This window comes from Eleutherodactylus coqui, chromosome 1 (assembly GCF_035609145.1).
Source record: "Eleutherodactylus coqui strain aEleCoq1 chromosome 1, aEleCoq1.hap1, whole genome shotgun sequence".
NCBI classification, from domain to species: Eukaryota; Metazoa; Chordata; class Amphibia; order Anura; family Eleutherodactylidae; genus Eleutherodactylus; species Eleutherodactylus coqui.
Genome location: NC_089837.1, coordinates 512,263,190 through 512,280,469, shown reverse-complemented (window position 1 = coordinate 512,280,469; position 17,280 = coordinate 512,263,190). Strand labels below are relative to the sequence as shown.

The following is a 17,280-nucleotide window of genomic DNA, read 5'->3' as shown; positions in this document are numbered from 1 at the left end:
GGAGTGTCATGCAGGCAGTGATTGTGCTTTGTTGGAGGTAGTGTGGTGCTTAGCTAAGGTATGCATTGCTAATGAGGGCTTTTCAGAAGTAAAAGTTGTTGGGGGGTTGGGGGCCCACTCTTGCCACTATTGTGGCTTAATAGTGGGACCTGGGAACTTGAGATGCAGCCCAACATGTAGCCCCTCGCCTTCCCTATCCGTTGCTGTGTCGTTCCCATCACTTTTTTGAATTGCCCAGATTTTCACACATGAAAACCTTAGCGAGCATCGGCGATATTGACTTCAATGGGGTTCGTTACTCGAAACGAACCCTCGAGCATCGCGATAATTTCGTCCCGAGTAACGAGCACCCGAGCATTTTGGTGCTCGCTCATCTCTAGTTGTCATATAAATTACAGGGCCTCATTCAGTCCTTCGGGTGCCATAGTTCTCAAGCGGTCTATCCATCTTGTTTCCTTCTGCAAAAGTTTATGGTCAACGTCACCTCTTTGGCCGTTGGGTCTTATTATTTCAACACCTCTGAATTTTAAGACAAGTGGGTTACCGCCATGGACCTCATGTACATGGATTGCCATGCTCGTTTTTTCATTCCGGTTAATATTGCCCACGTGAGAGAGAATTCTTCTTCTGAGCTGTTGTAAAGTCTTGCCCACGTAATTACGTGGGCATGGGCAGGTGACTAAATAGACCACCGCTGTAGAGCGGCAATCAATGAAATCTCAGATTTCATATTCCTGGCCCGTTGTTGCGCTTCGGAATGTTTTTGTTTTTTCCATATATGGACAGGTGTGGCACCGTGAACACGGGAATGATCCCTTCGGTGGATTCCAATTCAGCCAAGTGGGATTCTCCATGGTTTGTGTGAAATGACTATGCACTAATCTGTCACGTAAATTCCTACCTCTTCTGTAGGTTATTGATGGTTTTTCATAGAGACAGCCTGTGAGGTCTTGATCCTTCCTGAGTAGATGCCAATATTTGGAGTTTCTTTTTCTCACATCCCTGTTCTCTACATCAAAAGTGCCTATCAAGCGGATAGTATTTCCTTGATCCTTTTCGGGTCTATCTTTTCTGCGTTGAAGAAGCTCATTCCGTGGTATTTCAGCCAATGACTGTCTTGCTTTGTTGATAACAGTCTGTGGGTAACCTCTATTGTGGGATCTGGAGGCCATCTCATCTGCCCTTCTTTCGTATTCACCCGGGTTGGAGCAGTTCCTTTTCGTTCTAAGGAACTGGCCCTTTGGAATGCCACTCTTCAACGGCCATGGGTGGTGGCTTTCGAAGTGCAATAAGGTGTTTGTCGCCGTTGGTTTACGGACTAAGGTACTCTCCAATAGGCCCGTTGTTGTTTTAGAGATTTTAATGTCAAGAAAAGTTATGGTGTTATGTGTGTATAAGATCTCCCCTCCGTTCCTCCCCGCTCTCCCCCGCAGCTCCCCGCCTGCTGCCGAATCTTTGCTCCCGTGTGGGCAGGTACTCGCTAAGGGCAATGCTCGAGAGATCACTTGCCCTTAGCGAGTATACTCGCTCATCTCTAAATATAAGCCCTTCCCTGAAATCATCCCTAGCTGGTGAAAAAAAAATAAATTATATACTCACCTCTCCGCCACTTAGGCGTGTCCCCCGGCTGGCTCCCCTGCACTGCTGTCAAGCTTTTTCAGGAGGTTGAGATTTTAAAATCCCCGCCTCCTGAAAGGGCTGTGCTGATTGGCTGTTTGCTCAGCCAATTACAGGCAGTGCTTAGCCATTCATCAATGAAGGAAATCCCTGCCACAGCTGTGACAGAAGTCCACGATATACTCCCAATGCATTCCCTGGGGCTGGCGCTGCTGCCGCCGCCCCCATTGAGGGCATTTAGCGATCGCAGTGGGTTTTTTGTGCTGCAAGGCAAGAAGTATCTTATACTGGAACTCTACATGAAGCTGTTCCTCCTTTATTCCTCCTGGAAGTGTATGAATAGATACACGGTGGGGTGCTTGTACATTCAGCAGTGATGTGCCAGGAGCTTTTACTGCAAATTACCTCAATTTTAGATGCACCCTAAAACCTTGTGTTCCATCTCTACAAGCTGAGTGCCCAAAAACTGCATTGAAAAACTGCTATAAGGGCTTATTCACACGGAGGATTTTATCATTTAAAGGGGTTGTCCCGCGCCGAAACGGGTTTTTTGTTTTTTTTAACCCCCCCCCCCCCCGTTCGGCGCGAGACAACCCCGATGCAGGGGTTAAAAAAACAAACAGGAGAGCGCTTACCTGAATCCCGGCGGTCCGGCGTCTTCATACTCACCTGCTGAAGATGGCCGCCGGGATCCTCTGTCTCCGTGGACCACAGGGCTTCTGTGCGGTCCATTGCCGATTCCAGCCTCCTGATTGGCTGGAATCGGCACGTGACGAAGCGGAGCTACACGGAGCCGGCATTCTGCACGAGCGGCCCCATAGAAGACAGCAGAAGACCCGGACTGCGCAAGCGCGGCTAATTTGGCCATCGGAGGCCGAAAATTAGTCGGCACCATGGAGACGAAGACGCTAGCAACGGAGCAGGTAAGTATAAAACTTTTTATAACTTCTGTATGGCTCATAATTAATGCACAATGTACATTACAAAGTGCATTAATATGGCCATACAGAAATGTATAGACCCACTTGCTGCCGCGGGACAACCCCTTTAAGTTCTATCCCAGTTTAAAAACTGACAGAATTTGGACAAGACTTGGACCCATTAGAACAATTCAAAGGGGCGTATTATCTATCCCTATTGCAGCTGTATTTTCAACGGACAGCATACAATCCCATTGATTTGCATTGGTGGATTCAGAAGTGTAAAATCATTAATTGTAGTCAGTGGGATCATGCATTCACTGCTTTTTATACATGTTGCCAGGAGACAGTGTGTGTGTGGGGGGGGGGGGGGGGGGGAGGGGGGGGGTTGCTCCTTGTTTTGTTTTTTTTTACACGTCTGAAAAACGCAGTAAATACGGATGCAAAAAATATACACATGCATCAAAAACGCATGGACCCCGCGCAAACACACAGTGATAATGGGGCATTTTTCCCAGACTCTTACAGCCACTGGGTTCACTTATATGTGCAGTTTCTGACCCAGACCGATGGTGCTTATGAACAATAGTTGCGGCACGTCCGGCTCTGGTGGGATTCTCTTACAATGCTCTTGCATGGCGGGGAGTGAGTTCTGTGCTTGTTTTTTCAACACTCGTTGAATTCAATGGGAGGTTTAAATTCTACCAGTTGGGTCACCTCGCATTGTTTTTGCAGCCATGTGAAAAGCGGATTGCAGGGGGCGTGGCTAACCGGCAGCCGGAGCACACGCATTTACCTGAGCTCCAGGCAGCAGGACCGCGCCGTCGGCTTTCTAGCCCGAACACAGGCACCTACGCCGCCGATAACGGCACCGCTGACACCACCGGACCCCAAGCTTCAATTAGAGACCTTCCGCGGGTCTCTAGCTGGTGCTGCGATTTTGCGGCCTACAGGCCCGGCTGAAGCCTGGGACTAAATTAATACTCGCGGCCGACCGGAAGTGAAGGCCGGCCGCGGAAGAAGGAGAAAAAAACGCAGCGGGAAAGCGGTGAGAGTGGAGGAGCAGCTGCTGGAGGCCTGGACTGCGCTGGGGAACGGGCAGAGGAGGCAGCGGCAGGCCTGCATCAGTGAGTAGGCCCACAGCACCCCTTGACATCAGAGCAGGAGGGAGCTCCTGCAGAAGCAGAACACGTCCTCCCCCCCCCCACCCCCCCATCCACCTCACCTCACGGAGCTGTCGGCCGGAGGAACGGGGACACAGAGACGTGGTCAGCAGCCATTGCTCACTCCCTCCCCCCTTGCAACCACCAACACCCCGAAGGGCCAAAAGCATTAATGTGGGGGACAGAGCAAGGGACAGGAAGATCGCCACACTGAGCCGCCGAACCCCACGCAGAAGTCCCTGGCAGGATCAACTGCACAAAGTGGGACTGAAACCCCACTGGCAGGCAGCCCACAGCCTACACACCTGCAGGGTAACAGCATCAAAGTTACTAACAGAGGGCAACGGGACGGCACCAGAGAGTGGACACCTGAGCGGACAACCGCCATATTCCCCCCCCCCCCTGGGAGAATCTCTGCCGGACTTGCATTGAAACGTGAACGTTGCCTCCCACTTGCCCCTCCCGAACAGCGGACGCCGCCAGACACAGAGAGGTGTTCCTCCCTAAGCATCGAGGTGCAGTCGAGTAGAACGCCCGAACCGGACAAGATGGGCAGTTAATGTTCGCCATGTAAAGAAAGACCCCCGGGACCCATGTAACCACTTCAAACCGAGCTGGTCGGACCGCCGCGCAAACGAATAATACAGTATTCTAATCTGAGGTCGCGCTATGGTGAAAATTGGGAGAGATAAAAGTAGGGAGCACGCGGAGGCGCCCAGGGTTGACAAAAGCCAAGCAAAGATGGATAAATTCCTTAAGAAAAAGCACAGCTCTCCGGCGGCACGGCGACAGAGAGCTCCACAAGAAGGCGCTACTGGCCAACACAGAGAGGACTCAGACATAGAAAGCACCTCTATTACTCCGGACCACAATGAGGACATGGACAGGGAACCGATCTCACGATCTTTCCTTAAAGAAATCCTGAGTCAGACAATCTCTCCGGTAATGAAAGAGTTGGCGGACATAAAATCTGAGGTGAAACAAATTGGCCACAGGGTGGAGGACTTGGAGAATGCACAACAAGAACTGATGCAACATAACACAGCCCTCCAAGACGCCCTAACAGAACAGCAAGACCAATTGAACCATGCGATGCTCCTTATTGAGGACCAGGAGAACAGGAGCCGCAGGAAAAATATCCGTTTTAGGGGTCTGCCAGAATCAATAGCCACAGAAGCACTAAACTCGACTGCTATGCAAATATTTCAGTCCCTGCTAGGCGAAGATAGAACTGGTAAAATCGTGATTGAGCGGATACATAGAGCTCTGAGACTCAAACCAATGGCTACTGAACCAAGGGACGTCGTCTGCGGCCTCCTGAGCTTCGTGGACACCTCAGCAATACTGCATAAGGCCAGAGAAACAAGTGAGATCTTCTTTGAAGACCATAAAATCCTTATTTTTCAGGATATCGCCCCCAGCACCCTGGCTAAAAGACGCTTACTTAAACCCCTGACGGAAGCCCTACGCATTAAAAAACTCCCGATCAGATGGCTTTTCCCGTTTGGTCTTGCGACCTTTAAAGATGGACAGCAGATTACCATCAGATCACCAAGCGACCTCGAGAAGGCGTGGGAAAAGCTTGGAATAACACCTATTGCAATTCCATCCTGGCTGCCATTCCAACCTAAAGCACGTTTGCCCCAATTGAAGGCTTCCGAGCAATGGACGATTAACAAGCCTCCTAAAACTCCTAGGCAAAAGAAAAAACAGCAGGCGGAGGCCTGAGGACGGCCCACCTTCCTTTCTTCAAATGACTCGGAACGATATCTCTTTCGTTCTCTCCCCCCCTCCCTCCCTTCTTTTCTCTTCCACCAGCTAAACAAGATAACAGACAGATCTATCGAGGAGGTCGGAGGGGCCGGGATGCAGGAGTGAAGGAGGAGGCAACTAACCGGTTCACGGTGAATATGCGGGGGTCTGGGCGTGGGACGGGCGCTGGGGATGGGGGCTGCGCTGGGGGGGTGGGGGGAGGGGACTCCCCCCCCCCTCTGCTCCCTCCTGCTCTCCCCTTACATATTGCTAGTCAGCTGATTAGACACCGCTGCCTGGTTCTGCCGGCACCCCGCGCGTCCGTTGCATGGCCTAGACCTACACAGTTTGTTTAATGTTTAATGTGATGTAAATGCACACTGTATTTTTTCTTCCAAAGTGTGCGGATCAGTGTCCAGTCTATAATGTTTGCTAGTTTCATAACTTAACAAAACTTACGGTTTGAAAATGTTTAAAAAAAGGAAAAAAAAATTTTGATCAATTTAGGTTTATGTGGTTACCGGGGGTCGCACCAAACCGACAAGGTGCGTGTCCACCCACCCCCCAAGTACGCGAGGGCTAGGAGATGCCATGGGGCTAACGCCCCTCCCTTGACCCTGAGTGAGGAACAGGTTCAGGGTCCCTTTGGGAATGGCCCTCCCCCCACCTCGTGCCTAACAAATTTCCTCTTTTTCCCACTTCACGTGGAGTATGTTTTTACCCCCAGTTGGAACAGCAAGATGGTTAGCAAAATCTTAGATGTGAAAAAGACAGACCCCCTACAGAAAATAGTTCCCCTATGGTCGAATAATGGCGGAAGTTAAAATTGTCTCATTTAATGTCAGAGGCTGGAACAATCCCCAGAAGAGAGCACAAACATTTATCCTTACCAAAAAACATAGCCCGGACGTGATGTTCCTACAGGAAACTCACTTCCGTCACAATCGCATACCCAAACTCCCAACCCATAACTATAATCAATGGTTCCACAGCACGCATTCCTCAGCCTCAAGGGGGGTCTCCGTCGCGATCAGCAAAAATATCCCTTTTATTCTCACCAAGTCTGAATCAGACCCGGCCGGCAGATTCATATTCCTGAAAGGCACAGTGGCACACAGAGTGATCTCTCTCGCTAACCTATACGCCCCAAACAAAAATCAGGCCCAGTGGCTAATACGCACTATTTCTAAATTCAAAGAATTTGCCGAAGGCTTGGAAATAGTTGGAGGTGACTTTAACATAGCATTAGACCATACGATAGACACCACCTCGGGCGCTACACAGACACCCAAGACGCTGACCCGCAGACTGAGAAGCCTACTAGCTGAATCAAATCTGCGCGACGCGTGGAGGCTGAGGAACCCCGGGCTCAGGGAATATACCTACTTCTCTCACATACATGCAACCTACCACAGAATTGACTACTTGTTGGTCTCAGGCAGATTTTTGCACGCGATTACCTCAGCGGATATTGGCCCCATCACCATATCAGATCATGCCCCTATCTTTCTCTCTCTGATTGTGGATAGTCTCCCGAGGAGAGAATGGAATTGGTGCCTCAATTGCACACTGATCAGTGGAGGGGACAATGTTACGAGTATCTCAGAGAAACTGGAGGAATTCTTCCGGATTAATGACTCCCCGGAGGTACCGGTTCCCTTCATCTGGGAGGCACATAAAGCTTACATTAGGGGGGAGCTGATATCCCTGGGCACCAGAGTCAAGCGGCGGAGGGAGGAGGAGGTCAATACCCTACTCACCCAAATCTCAGATAAGGAGGCACAGCATAAAGAAGGCCCCAATAACGACACACTAAAAGAGCTTAAAGACCTGAGGGACAAGTTGAAAAACACCTTAAACGTCAAAGCAGCTAAAACTTTATTTACCTCCAAATATAAGATATATATACATGGCGACAGAGGTTCTAAAACGATGACAAGATTAACCCAAAAACAACGAGAGAAACACTTTGTTTCCCAGGTCAAGACAACGACGGGAGCCACAGTAACATCTACAGAAGAGGTGGCTGCGGAATTTGAAAAATTCTACACCACCTTATATAATCTAGAGAGGGACACCGGGGCCCAACAGGACACCGTGCACAACTTCCTAAATAATTTAAAATTACCTGGACTGACTGAGGAAGAGGCCTCCTCGCTCTTAGACCCAGCGACGGAGAATGAAGTAGCCGAAGTCCTAACCTCCATCCCGAACGGGAAAAGCCCGGGCCCGGATGGGCTCCCCATTGCTTACTACAAAAAGTTTGCCAACATACTTGTCCCACAACTGACCAAACTCTGCAATTCCCTTCTCTCAGGCTCAGTACTACCCAAGCAAGCCCAAGAGGCTTACATATTGCTTATCCCCAAAGAGGGCAAGGACCCAGAATCCTGTGGAAATCACCGCCCCATCTCCCTACTGAATGTAGATATTAAACTTTGGGCGAAATTGCTCGCCCATAGGATGGCCCCCCTACTGACTAAATTGATAAGCCCAGACCAGGTAGGTTTTGTGCCAGGTAGGGAGGGGAAATTTAACACAACCCGAATAATTCAGGCTATCCACTACGCGAAACACAATAAACGCCCACTGATCCTAATCTCCACAGATGCTGAGAAGGCCTTCGACAGGGTAAGCTGGAATTTCATCAACAGCACCCTGTCTAGATTTGGATTCCCCCTGCCGTTCATAAAAGCTATTTTCACCCTCTACTCTGAGCCGACGGCGAGAGTCCAGGTCAATGGCACGTTATCCAAACCCTTTCCCATCAAGATCGGCACTAGGCAAGGCTGCCCATTATCGCCCACTCTCTTCATCATAGTGATGGAGACGTTACTCCAAGATATCAGACAGAACCCAGATATTGAGGGCCTCCAAATAGGAGAGGCCACCCACACCACCGCAGCCTACGCTGATGATCTCCTGGTGATGGCCACCAATCCCAGGAGGGCCCTGCCAGCGCTTGTAGAGACGTTTGAACATTTTGGTAGGTTGTCCAATTTAAAAATCAATTATGACAAGTCGGAGATACTAAATACAACGGCCCCTCCCCGCACAGTTAGCAACCTGAGGGAACAGTTTGCGTTCAAATGGCCCACATCAAAAATTAAATACCTAGGCATCACCCTGACGGCGAACCCCTCCCTCCTATATGACACAAACTACACCCCGTTGATTAAAAAAGTGAAGAACCAGCTCGACCAACTAAAAATACCACTTATTTCCTGGCTAGGTAGGAAAAACCTTATTTCTACATATATCCTCCCGCCCATTATTTATATATTGCACTCGGTGCCAATCGACCTACGCGCTACCTTCTTCTCACAAATGCACAAATTGTTCCGTGACTATATCTCGGGAGGGCATAATCCGAGACTGGCCTTTTCATTCCTGAGCCAAAAGCGCCCCCAAGGAGGTACGGGACTCCCAGACCTCCAGCTATACCACAAGGCGATTCACATCGCCAGATGGATCCTCTTAATAGATAACACAATTGCCTCCCCAACACTTTGTATGGAAAGGACAATACTTGGGAAGGATAACCAAGGTCTGCTCTGGGTTAATGGTCTCACACAAGATAAACATGTGCACCTTAACCCTATCACAAAATGCACCATCAAGATACTGAAACATGCACGGATGGGAGTGACAAGTGCAAAGTCCCCCCCCCCCCCCCCCCCCATGACACCAGCTTCCATAATACCCTCTATCCTAGCCAATAAACCACGGGGAAGTGAAGGAATATGGGATAAACTCCAATCCACCACAATTTACGATATTCTTAAGGGCCCCACTTTGACAGACCCGATGCAGCTAGACAGCTGGCTCCCACAACCGCCGCGCAACTTCTTGGAAAGGGCTACTCTATATCGCTCACTGAGACAGTTCCAAGCCACCCACCTTGAGAACTCGAGGGACCCGACATGGTTTGAGACATATACTTCCCTACCCTCTCGACCAAAAAAGTTGGTTACACATCTTTATAAAGGACTTCTGTTGCAAAAAGCCTCAGAAAGGCCCTGGTTTTTGAGGGAATGGGAAAGAGAACTGGGACTTACTCTCAGTCGAGAAAATACCCTAAAAGTCCTGAGGAATTCCCACGGGTTCTCAAAATGCGTTCGCACACAGGAAAACTCTTACAAGCTGTTGACCAGGTGGTATAGAACCCCGGTCACAACTTCCAAAACGAACCCGACATCTACAGACGTCTGCTGGAGATGTGAGGAAGAAAAAGGGACAGCCCTCCATATCTGGTGGGAATGTTCAAAAATTAAGCCCTACTGGCGGTCAGTCACCAACATTATCAACAAAATATGCCATACCTCTTACTCCTTTAGACCGGAGGAGATACTTATCTGGCTCCCCACAAACCATTTCAAACCCTCAAAAAAAAGTTTGCCTACAATCCTTTTAATGGCAGCTAAACTCCTGATACCCCTCTTCTGGAAAGAGAAGGAGATTCCACAAATCCGCCAGTGGTTAGACAGGATAGCGCAAATCTTTCGGTTTGAGGAGATCCTGGCGTGGGAGGCCAACACCAGGGACGACTTCACGGCCCTTTGGACCCCATGGATTTGCTTTCAGGACAATCCAGATTTCGCCGCAACCTAAAATAAAGGATCTGCCTATGTTCACATCACAATATAAAGACAACATCTTGCTGTTTGTTCTCCCAAATTGTTTTCCCTAATTGTTTTTCCTAAATCTACCCCACCTGATCATACCCGGTTCCCCTAGGGGTGTTTCTTGTTACACTTCGCACCCTCACCCCCCCCCCCCCCCCCGCCTATACCCCTGATTGTCCTCCCCGTTACCTGGCCGGAAGTATGCTATAAATGACAGAAGCGTTATATTTATTCTGATGTCTGTAACTGAATGGTTATTCTCAAACTGGCCCTGCGTGGCTAATATGCATGTCCTTATATCCGGCATTGTTATACCATTATTTCAATAAAAAGAAATTGTTTAAAAAAAAAAAAAAAAAAAAACGGATTGCAATCAGATGACACTTGTGCGTTAAATACACAAAAACTGATGTAAAACGCCCCACAGTGACATCAGTATTCACAGAATAACATCACACTGGATGTGTAGCATCAGACATGAGGTTCTCAGTAATGAGACCCCCGACCTCACGCTGCGTCTCCCACCGCTGATCTTACATGTTAGTGGCAGATGGCTAGGAGTCATGAGTCTCTTCATTAACCCTATCATCTCTCCTTTCAGCCATTTGGTGAGCTCTATAAGTACTGCCCGTGTGAGAGTGGACTTGTATGTGAAATGGATACATCTAGAGCCACAGCCTCCCTACTCAAGGACCTAGGAAAAATGTTGGCCGAGGACATGATCAAATTTTTCTTCTATAACCCGAACAGAAGAATCTGCAAGAAGCCAAACACAGCAAATAACTGAATCTAAGATGAGAAAATATCCGCCGGTATCTACACGGATCTACAAGTGGTTGTCAGTCTTAGGGCTTATTCACACAAGCGTATATCGGCCAGCGTTATCAGAGCTGGCTGATATATGCCACCATCTGATACATTGGATTCCAAGGCATCAGATCACACAGACGTATTCCCGTGACATAAAAGCTATCTTCCTGCCCAGACAACGTCTGCCGCCATTAACTCCTATTGGAGTCATTGACAGCAGTCGGAGAAGGGAGGTGGGAGGGAGTTAAGCAGCGGGACTGCTAAACTCCCCCCCCCTCTCCTGTCTGCCCCTTGCCACTGTTTGCAATGGAAGGGGGCGGGGCAGTGGTGGATCTACGCTCCACCCCACCCCGCACCCTCTCATTGCTGGCTGCGGACAAGAGGCGGGGAGGGGAAACTTAGCTTGGCAAACAGCCGAAGGTGAGGAGAGAGGAGGTGAGCCGGCAAGGGGGAGGGAAGGGGGAGACAGCTTAGCAGAGCTAAACTGTCTCCCCTACTGACGGCATATACACCGAGCCTGTGCATCAGATGGAAACATAAATCAGCCGGACGTGAAAATGGCAGCCAATATACACTCATGTGAATAAGCCCTTAAGGAAATTAAGTTTGTGCAACTTCCTACTAAGTTCTGTGTTTCCTCTCTGCTTTCAAGAACTCTGCTTGCTGTAAGTAAATAAAAACATTGATATTCAGAGTCTTCTTTCACACCAGCATTTTATCGCAACTATTTAGCCCCGATAAAATGTCAGCTGAAAATTTCTACCATGTAAAGCATTGGATTCCAATACATTCATTCACATGGGTGATTTATAGGCACGTGAAAAATATTGCGCCATAAAACCATCAAATCGACAACTCTTTTCGGTCGACAATTTTTCTTGCGGCATTAAAAGAAAGGTCTTGACCTATCTTTTGACAAAAAACGCTGCAGGCTCCCATATATTCCTATGGGAGCTGAAAAAAAAGGGAAGGGGGAGGGTTACCTGCATCTGCTGCTTGGAAATGAAAACAGCTGGCTCTAAGCTATTTCAGCTAGTAGTCGTCATTTTGCCCATCTACAAAATTCTGCACGGCAGCGTATTTTTTACGCAATACGCCCATGTGGCTGGATGAGAAAAGGCTAATTAATTTTGGAATTAGATTTTCACTCGCGTGTGGCCAACATGAAGATACACACGCTCGTGTCACCTTGTCTGTCTCACACAGCAGCAGTTTGTCATAATGTATCAGCCAGGAGTCTAGAACAGGAGTAAGGGCTCATGCCCACGGTTGTGCGCGCAAAGTGCTGCGAGTCTCCCACCTCGTTTTACACATTACAGCACATATGCTCTGCCCACAGAGAAACACATGCGCAGTGTGATTTTTCTTTTTTTTTTTTTTCATTCCCTGCTCTGAACAGAACGGAAACACTGTCTATATGCAATGTATTGGGTATGATACAGTATACAGAGAAATGGAGCATGCATGCTCACTCCTCACATTACATACACAGCACATTACACACGAACAACCCTGCTACATCCATCCTGACCCCCCACATGACACACACAGCACATTACACACACAGCTGTGCTACATGGTACATGCATTATGATCCCCACACAATACACACTGAGCTGTTACACTATACATTTATTATGATTCCACGCATTACACACACAGCTCTACTACATCCAATCTGACCCCCACACAAACACACAGCACATTACACACACAGCTGTGCTACATGGTACGTGCATTATGATCCCCACACAATACACACATAGCTCTACTGCATCCATCTTGATTCCCACACATTACACACACAGCTCTGCTACATCCATCCTGAGCCCACACATTACAACCACAGCACATTACATACACACCTCTACTACATCCTTCCTGATTCCTACACATGACACAGACAGCACATTACACACACAGCTCTACTACATCCACCCTGACCACACACATTAAACACACAGCACATTACACACACAGCTCTACTACATCCACCCTGACCCCACACATTAAAACACACAGCACATTACACACACAGCTCTACTACATCCACCCTAACCCCACACATTAAACACACAGCACATTACACACACAGCTCTACTACATCCACCCTGACCCCACACATTACACACACAGCTCTACTACATCCACCCTGACCCTACACATTACGCACACAACACATAACACACAAAGCTCTGCTAAATCCATCCTGACCCCACACATTACACATACAGCATATTATACACACAGCTCTGCTACATGCATCCTGATTCACACACATTACACACACAGCTCTACTACATGCATCCTGATTTACACACACAGCTTTGGTATGTGCATGCTGATTTCCAGACATCACCAGCTCACCAGACTCCTGAATACAGTGATCAGCCCCTGGTCATGTGATCCCTGTCATCACAGGTTATGGTGGCTAAAATCAGCTTATTCAGTATACAGTGCTTTCTAACAAACTGCAGAATGGCTCCTGCAACAGCAGTGATATGCAGCAGTCACATGGTCCTGGTGTCAGTGAGCTTCTTACACCCCAAAGTGAAGACTAGCATACACTAAGTGCCAGCAGAAGAGTTAGCGACAAGGGAGGAGAGTATATCTTTTTCCATGTTTGTTCTGCATACTGAGCAGCTTTTAGAAAAAGAACATCCAAAAACATCCTGATCCCCCTTTATCTGAAGCACAGGATATTTTTGATGTAAGAACAATGTCAAGCCTGTCACCATTTTTACTGAAAGTTGTAGATAGTAAACTCTACATCACTTCCACAATACTTAGTGGTATGTACATATAAGAGTTGGATACAGGACTGTATAGGGACAGATTATATGTGATATATAGACCTCCTGATGGCTATACGAGTTATAATACAGAGTTGAGTCACATTTAGAGATGAGCGAGGACCAAAATGCTCAGGTGCTTGTTACTCGAGTCGAACTTTTCGTAATGCTCAAGAGCTCGTTTCGAGTAACGAACCCCATTGAAGTCAACTTGAGCATTTTTCAAGCTGACCGATGCTTGTTTTGCCAACTGGCAAATAACAAGTTCGGATATGGCTTTAAAGAAGGGCAAGTGGGTTGATACAACAAAATTTATTAATACAAATGAATAAATGATAATATTAAAACAAATTTACATAAAAGTTGTATTGTAAAGTGTGTTTACGTTTTATTACCTAAAGACTTACAAGATATACTTACAACTTTAAGCACTTCTGCCTGGAGTTCATCTTTTCACTGGAGAAGCCACAGTGAAAAGCAGACAGTTTTTATGGACCAACACTGTAAAAGATCGTCTTCACCTTACAGGTACACCATGCTTCTAATGCATTACGATTTGTATCCTATTTTATACACTATAACTTGCTGAGTCATCTTCCATATTCTGAAGTAGCCAACTTGATTGATCAAAGGTTCAGAATCAACAAAACTCAATTCCCTAGACAATGATGATGGTATCACAGGATTATCAAGACTCAACAAATTCATGGTGATACAATGTATGGGAACAGAGTTCAAACAAACCTTTACAAACCGAATTGTAGTTAATGCAATTAGCATCGTTCTGTATAACTAATACCAATATACATGTTAGACCTCTAGCTTATACAAAGAATTAACAAGTCACATTTCACAGTTACATCAAAGCTTCCTACACCAAACAGGTTTAAAGTCCACAGAAGTGTTCATAGCATATCACATTTAAGATACAAAATGGAGGATAAAGAAACATAAATAGCGATTTATATAGGCCTGCATTGGAGGGCTACAAATAGCCAATTATATTTGTACCACAATGCTCCGCATAGGAGAGGTTGTGTGAAACACCTAAAAACATGAGAAAGTCATGGAAACACCACAGCAACGGATAGGGAATGGCAGGGGCAGCATGCATAGGTGCATCTGGGTGCATCTGAGGCACTCTGTTACCACTATAAAGCCAAATTGGGGGCAAGAGCCTGGCGGTCACCCCCCTAACAATTTACTTGGGACAGACCATAAGCAGCAATGCACACACGCTGGCACATCTTAGCTAAGCACCACACTAGCTGCAACCAAGGACAATCACTGCCTGCGGGTGACACTGCTGTCTCTTGGTTTGAAGCAGGAGGTGTCGCAAAAGTAGCCACCACAGGTATACAGTCACCCTGTGAAAGTCTCATGAAATCCGTTTCGCTTCCTGAGAACACTCCAATCCAGTATCTCGGATAGGTTTGGTAATTTGTAGCACGAGAGATAAAACATGCCGACCAACGCTGTTCCCCAGACCCTAAGAGGGAGGAGGAGGTGGCATAATAAGCTGAGAAACCGTGAACGAGGTAGGAACTGCAATACTCTGTGTGGGAAGCACTTGGATGGGCACAGGGTCAGGCTCGGTCCCAGCCTCTGCCTTGTGTGACCCAAGGTGCCATGAGTTACATAGCAATGGGAAATTCATGAGATATGACACCATTCATTCAGTGTATGTGTCAGATAGCTGAACCCCTCGCTGGGAAACCTTTGTGCACCCACAGCATAGGCGAGCCCATAAAACCCAAAGACAGTATTGCACATGAAGAAATGAGAGTGCCCAAATATGGCAGAGATTCACCCCGCCCAGGACCTCGGCCTCGGCCCACACTTCTCTGCAAGTCATTCAGTGTATTTGTGCCGGACAGCTGAACACCGCTATGGGAAAGCATTGTGCACCCACAGTATAGGCAGACCCCTGCGTGTAGCAAGAGTATAGGTGAACCCCTCAAACCTTCCAGTAGCAAGAGTATGGGCGGACCCTTTAAAAATTTCAGTAGCAAGTGTATAGGCAGACACCTAAAACTTTTCTGTAGCAAGAGTATAGGCGGACCCCTGAAACATATCAGTATCAAGAGTATGGGCGGACCCCGGAAACATTTCTGTAGCAAGAGTATAGGCGGACCCCTGAAACATTCTGAAACAAGAGTTAAGGCGTAACACTGAAACTTTTTGGTAGCAAGAGTATAGGCGGACCACTCAAACCTTTCAGTAGCAAGTGTATAGGCGAACCCCTCAAACCTTTCAGTAGCAAGTGTATCAGCGGACCCCTGAAACATTTCTGAAGCAAAAGTATAGGCGGACCACTCAAACCTTTCAGTAGCAAGAGTATGGGCGGACCCCAGAAACATTTCTGTAGCAAGTGTATAGGCGGACCCCTCAAATCTTTCAGTAGCAATTGTATAGGCGGACCCCTGTGACATTTCTGTAGCAAGAGTATAGGTAGACCCCGGGAACATTTCTGTAGCAAGAGTATAGGCGGACCCCTGAAACATTGCTGTAGCAAGAGTATGGATGAACCACTCAAACCTTTCAGTAGCAAGTGTATAGCGGACCTCTGAAGCATTGCTGTAGCAAGAGTATAGGCGAACCCCTCAAACCTTACAGTAGCAAGAGTATGGGCGGACCCTGGGAACATTTCTGTAGCAAGAGTATAAGCGGACCACTCAAACCTTTCAGTAGCAAGTGTATAGGCGGACCCCTGAAACATTCTGAAACAAGAGTTAAGGCGAAACACTGAAACTTTTTGGTAGCAAGAGTATAGGCGGACCACTCAAACCTTTCAGTAGCAAGTGTATCAGCGGACCCCTGAAACATTTCTGAAGCAAAAGTATAGGCGGACCACTCAAACCTTTCAGTAGCAAGAGTATGGGTGGACCCCAGAAACATTTCTGTAGCAAGTGTATAGGCGGACCCCTCAAATCTTTCAGTAGCAAGTGTATAGGTGGACCCCTGAAACATTTCTAAAGCAAGAGTATAGGCGAAACACTGAAAGTTTTCTGTAGCAAGAGTATAGGTGAAAACTCTCAAACCTTTCACTAGCAAGAGTATAGGTGAACCCCGGAAACATTTCTGTAGGAAGAGTATAAGCGGACTTCTGAAACATTTCTGTAGCAAGAGTATAGGTGAAACCTCTCAAACCTTTCAGTAGCAAGTGAATAGCCGGACCCCTGAAACTTTTCTGTAGCAAGAGTATAGGCGAAACCCTCAAACATTTCAGTAGCAAGTGTATAGTCGGACCCCTAAAACATTGGTGTAGTAAGAGTATGGGTGGACCCCTCAAACCTTTCAGTAGCAAGTGTATAGGCAGACCCCTGTAACATTTCTGTAGCAAGAGTATAGGCGAACCCCTCAAACCCTTCAATAGCAAGAGTATGGGCGGACCCTGGAAACATTTCTGAAGCAAGAGTATAGGTGAACCCCTCAAAGCTTTCAGTATCAGATGTATAGGCAGACCCCTGAAGCATTGCTGTAGCAAGTGTATAGGCGAACCCCTCAAACCTTTCAGTAGCAAGAGTATAGGCAGACCCCTCAAACCTTTCAATAGCAAGTGTATAGGCGGACCCCTGTAACATTTCTGTAGCAAGAGTAT

General features: G+C 47.4%; 1 protein-coding gene across 1 annotated transcript in view; it reads left to right on the top strand.

Annotated features, from left to right (window-relative positions):
- The window catches only part of LOC136614489 (uncharacterized), a 171,436-nt gene extending 159,855 nt beyond the window's left edge, over window positions 1–11,581 (top strand). Inside the window, exon 7 of the mRNA XM_066594117.1 lies at window positions 10,679–11,581. Within this exon, the coding sequence (XP_066450214.1) occupies window positions 10,679–10,864 (186 nt within the window). The 3' untranslated portion in view covers window positions 10,865–11,581. The remainder of the gene's footprint in view (window positions 1–10,678) is intronic.
- The last annotated feature ends 5,699 nt before the right edge of the window (window positions 11,582–17,280 follow it).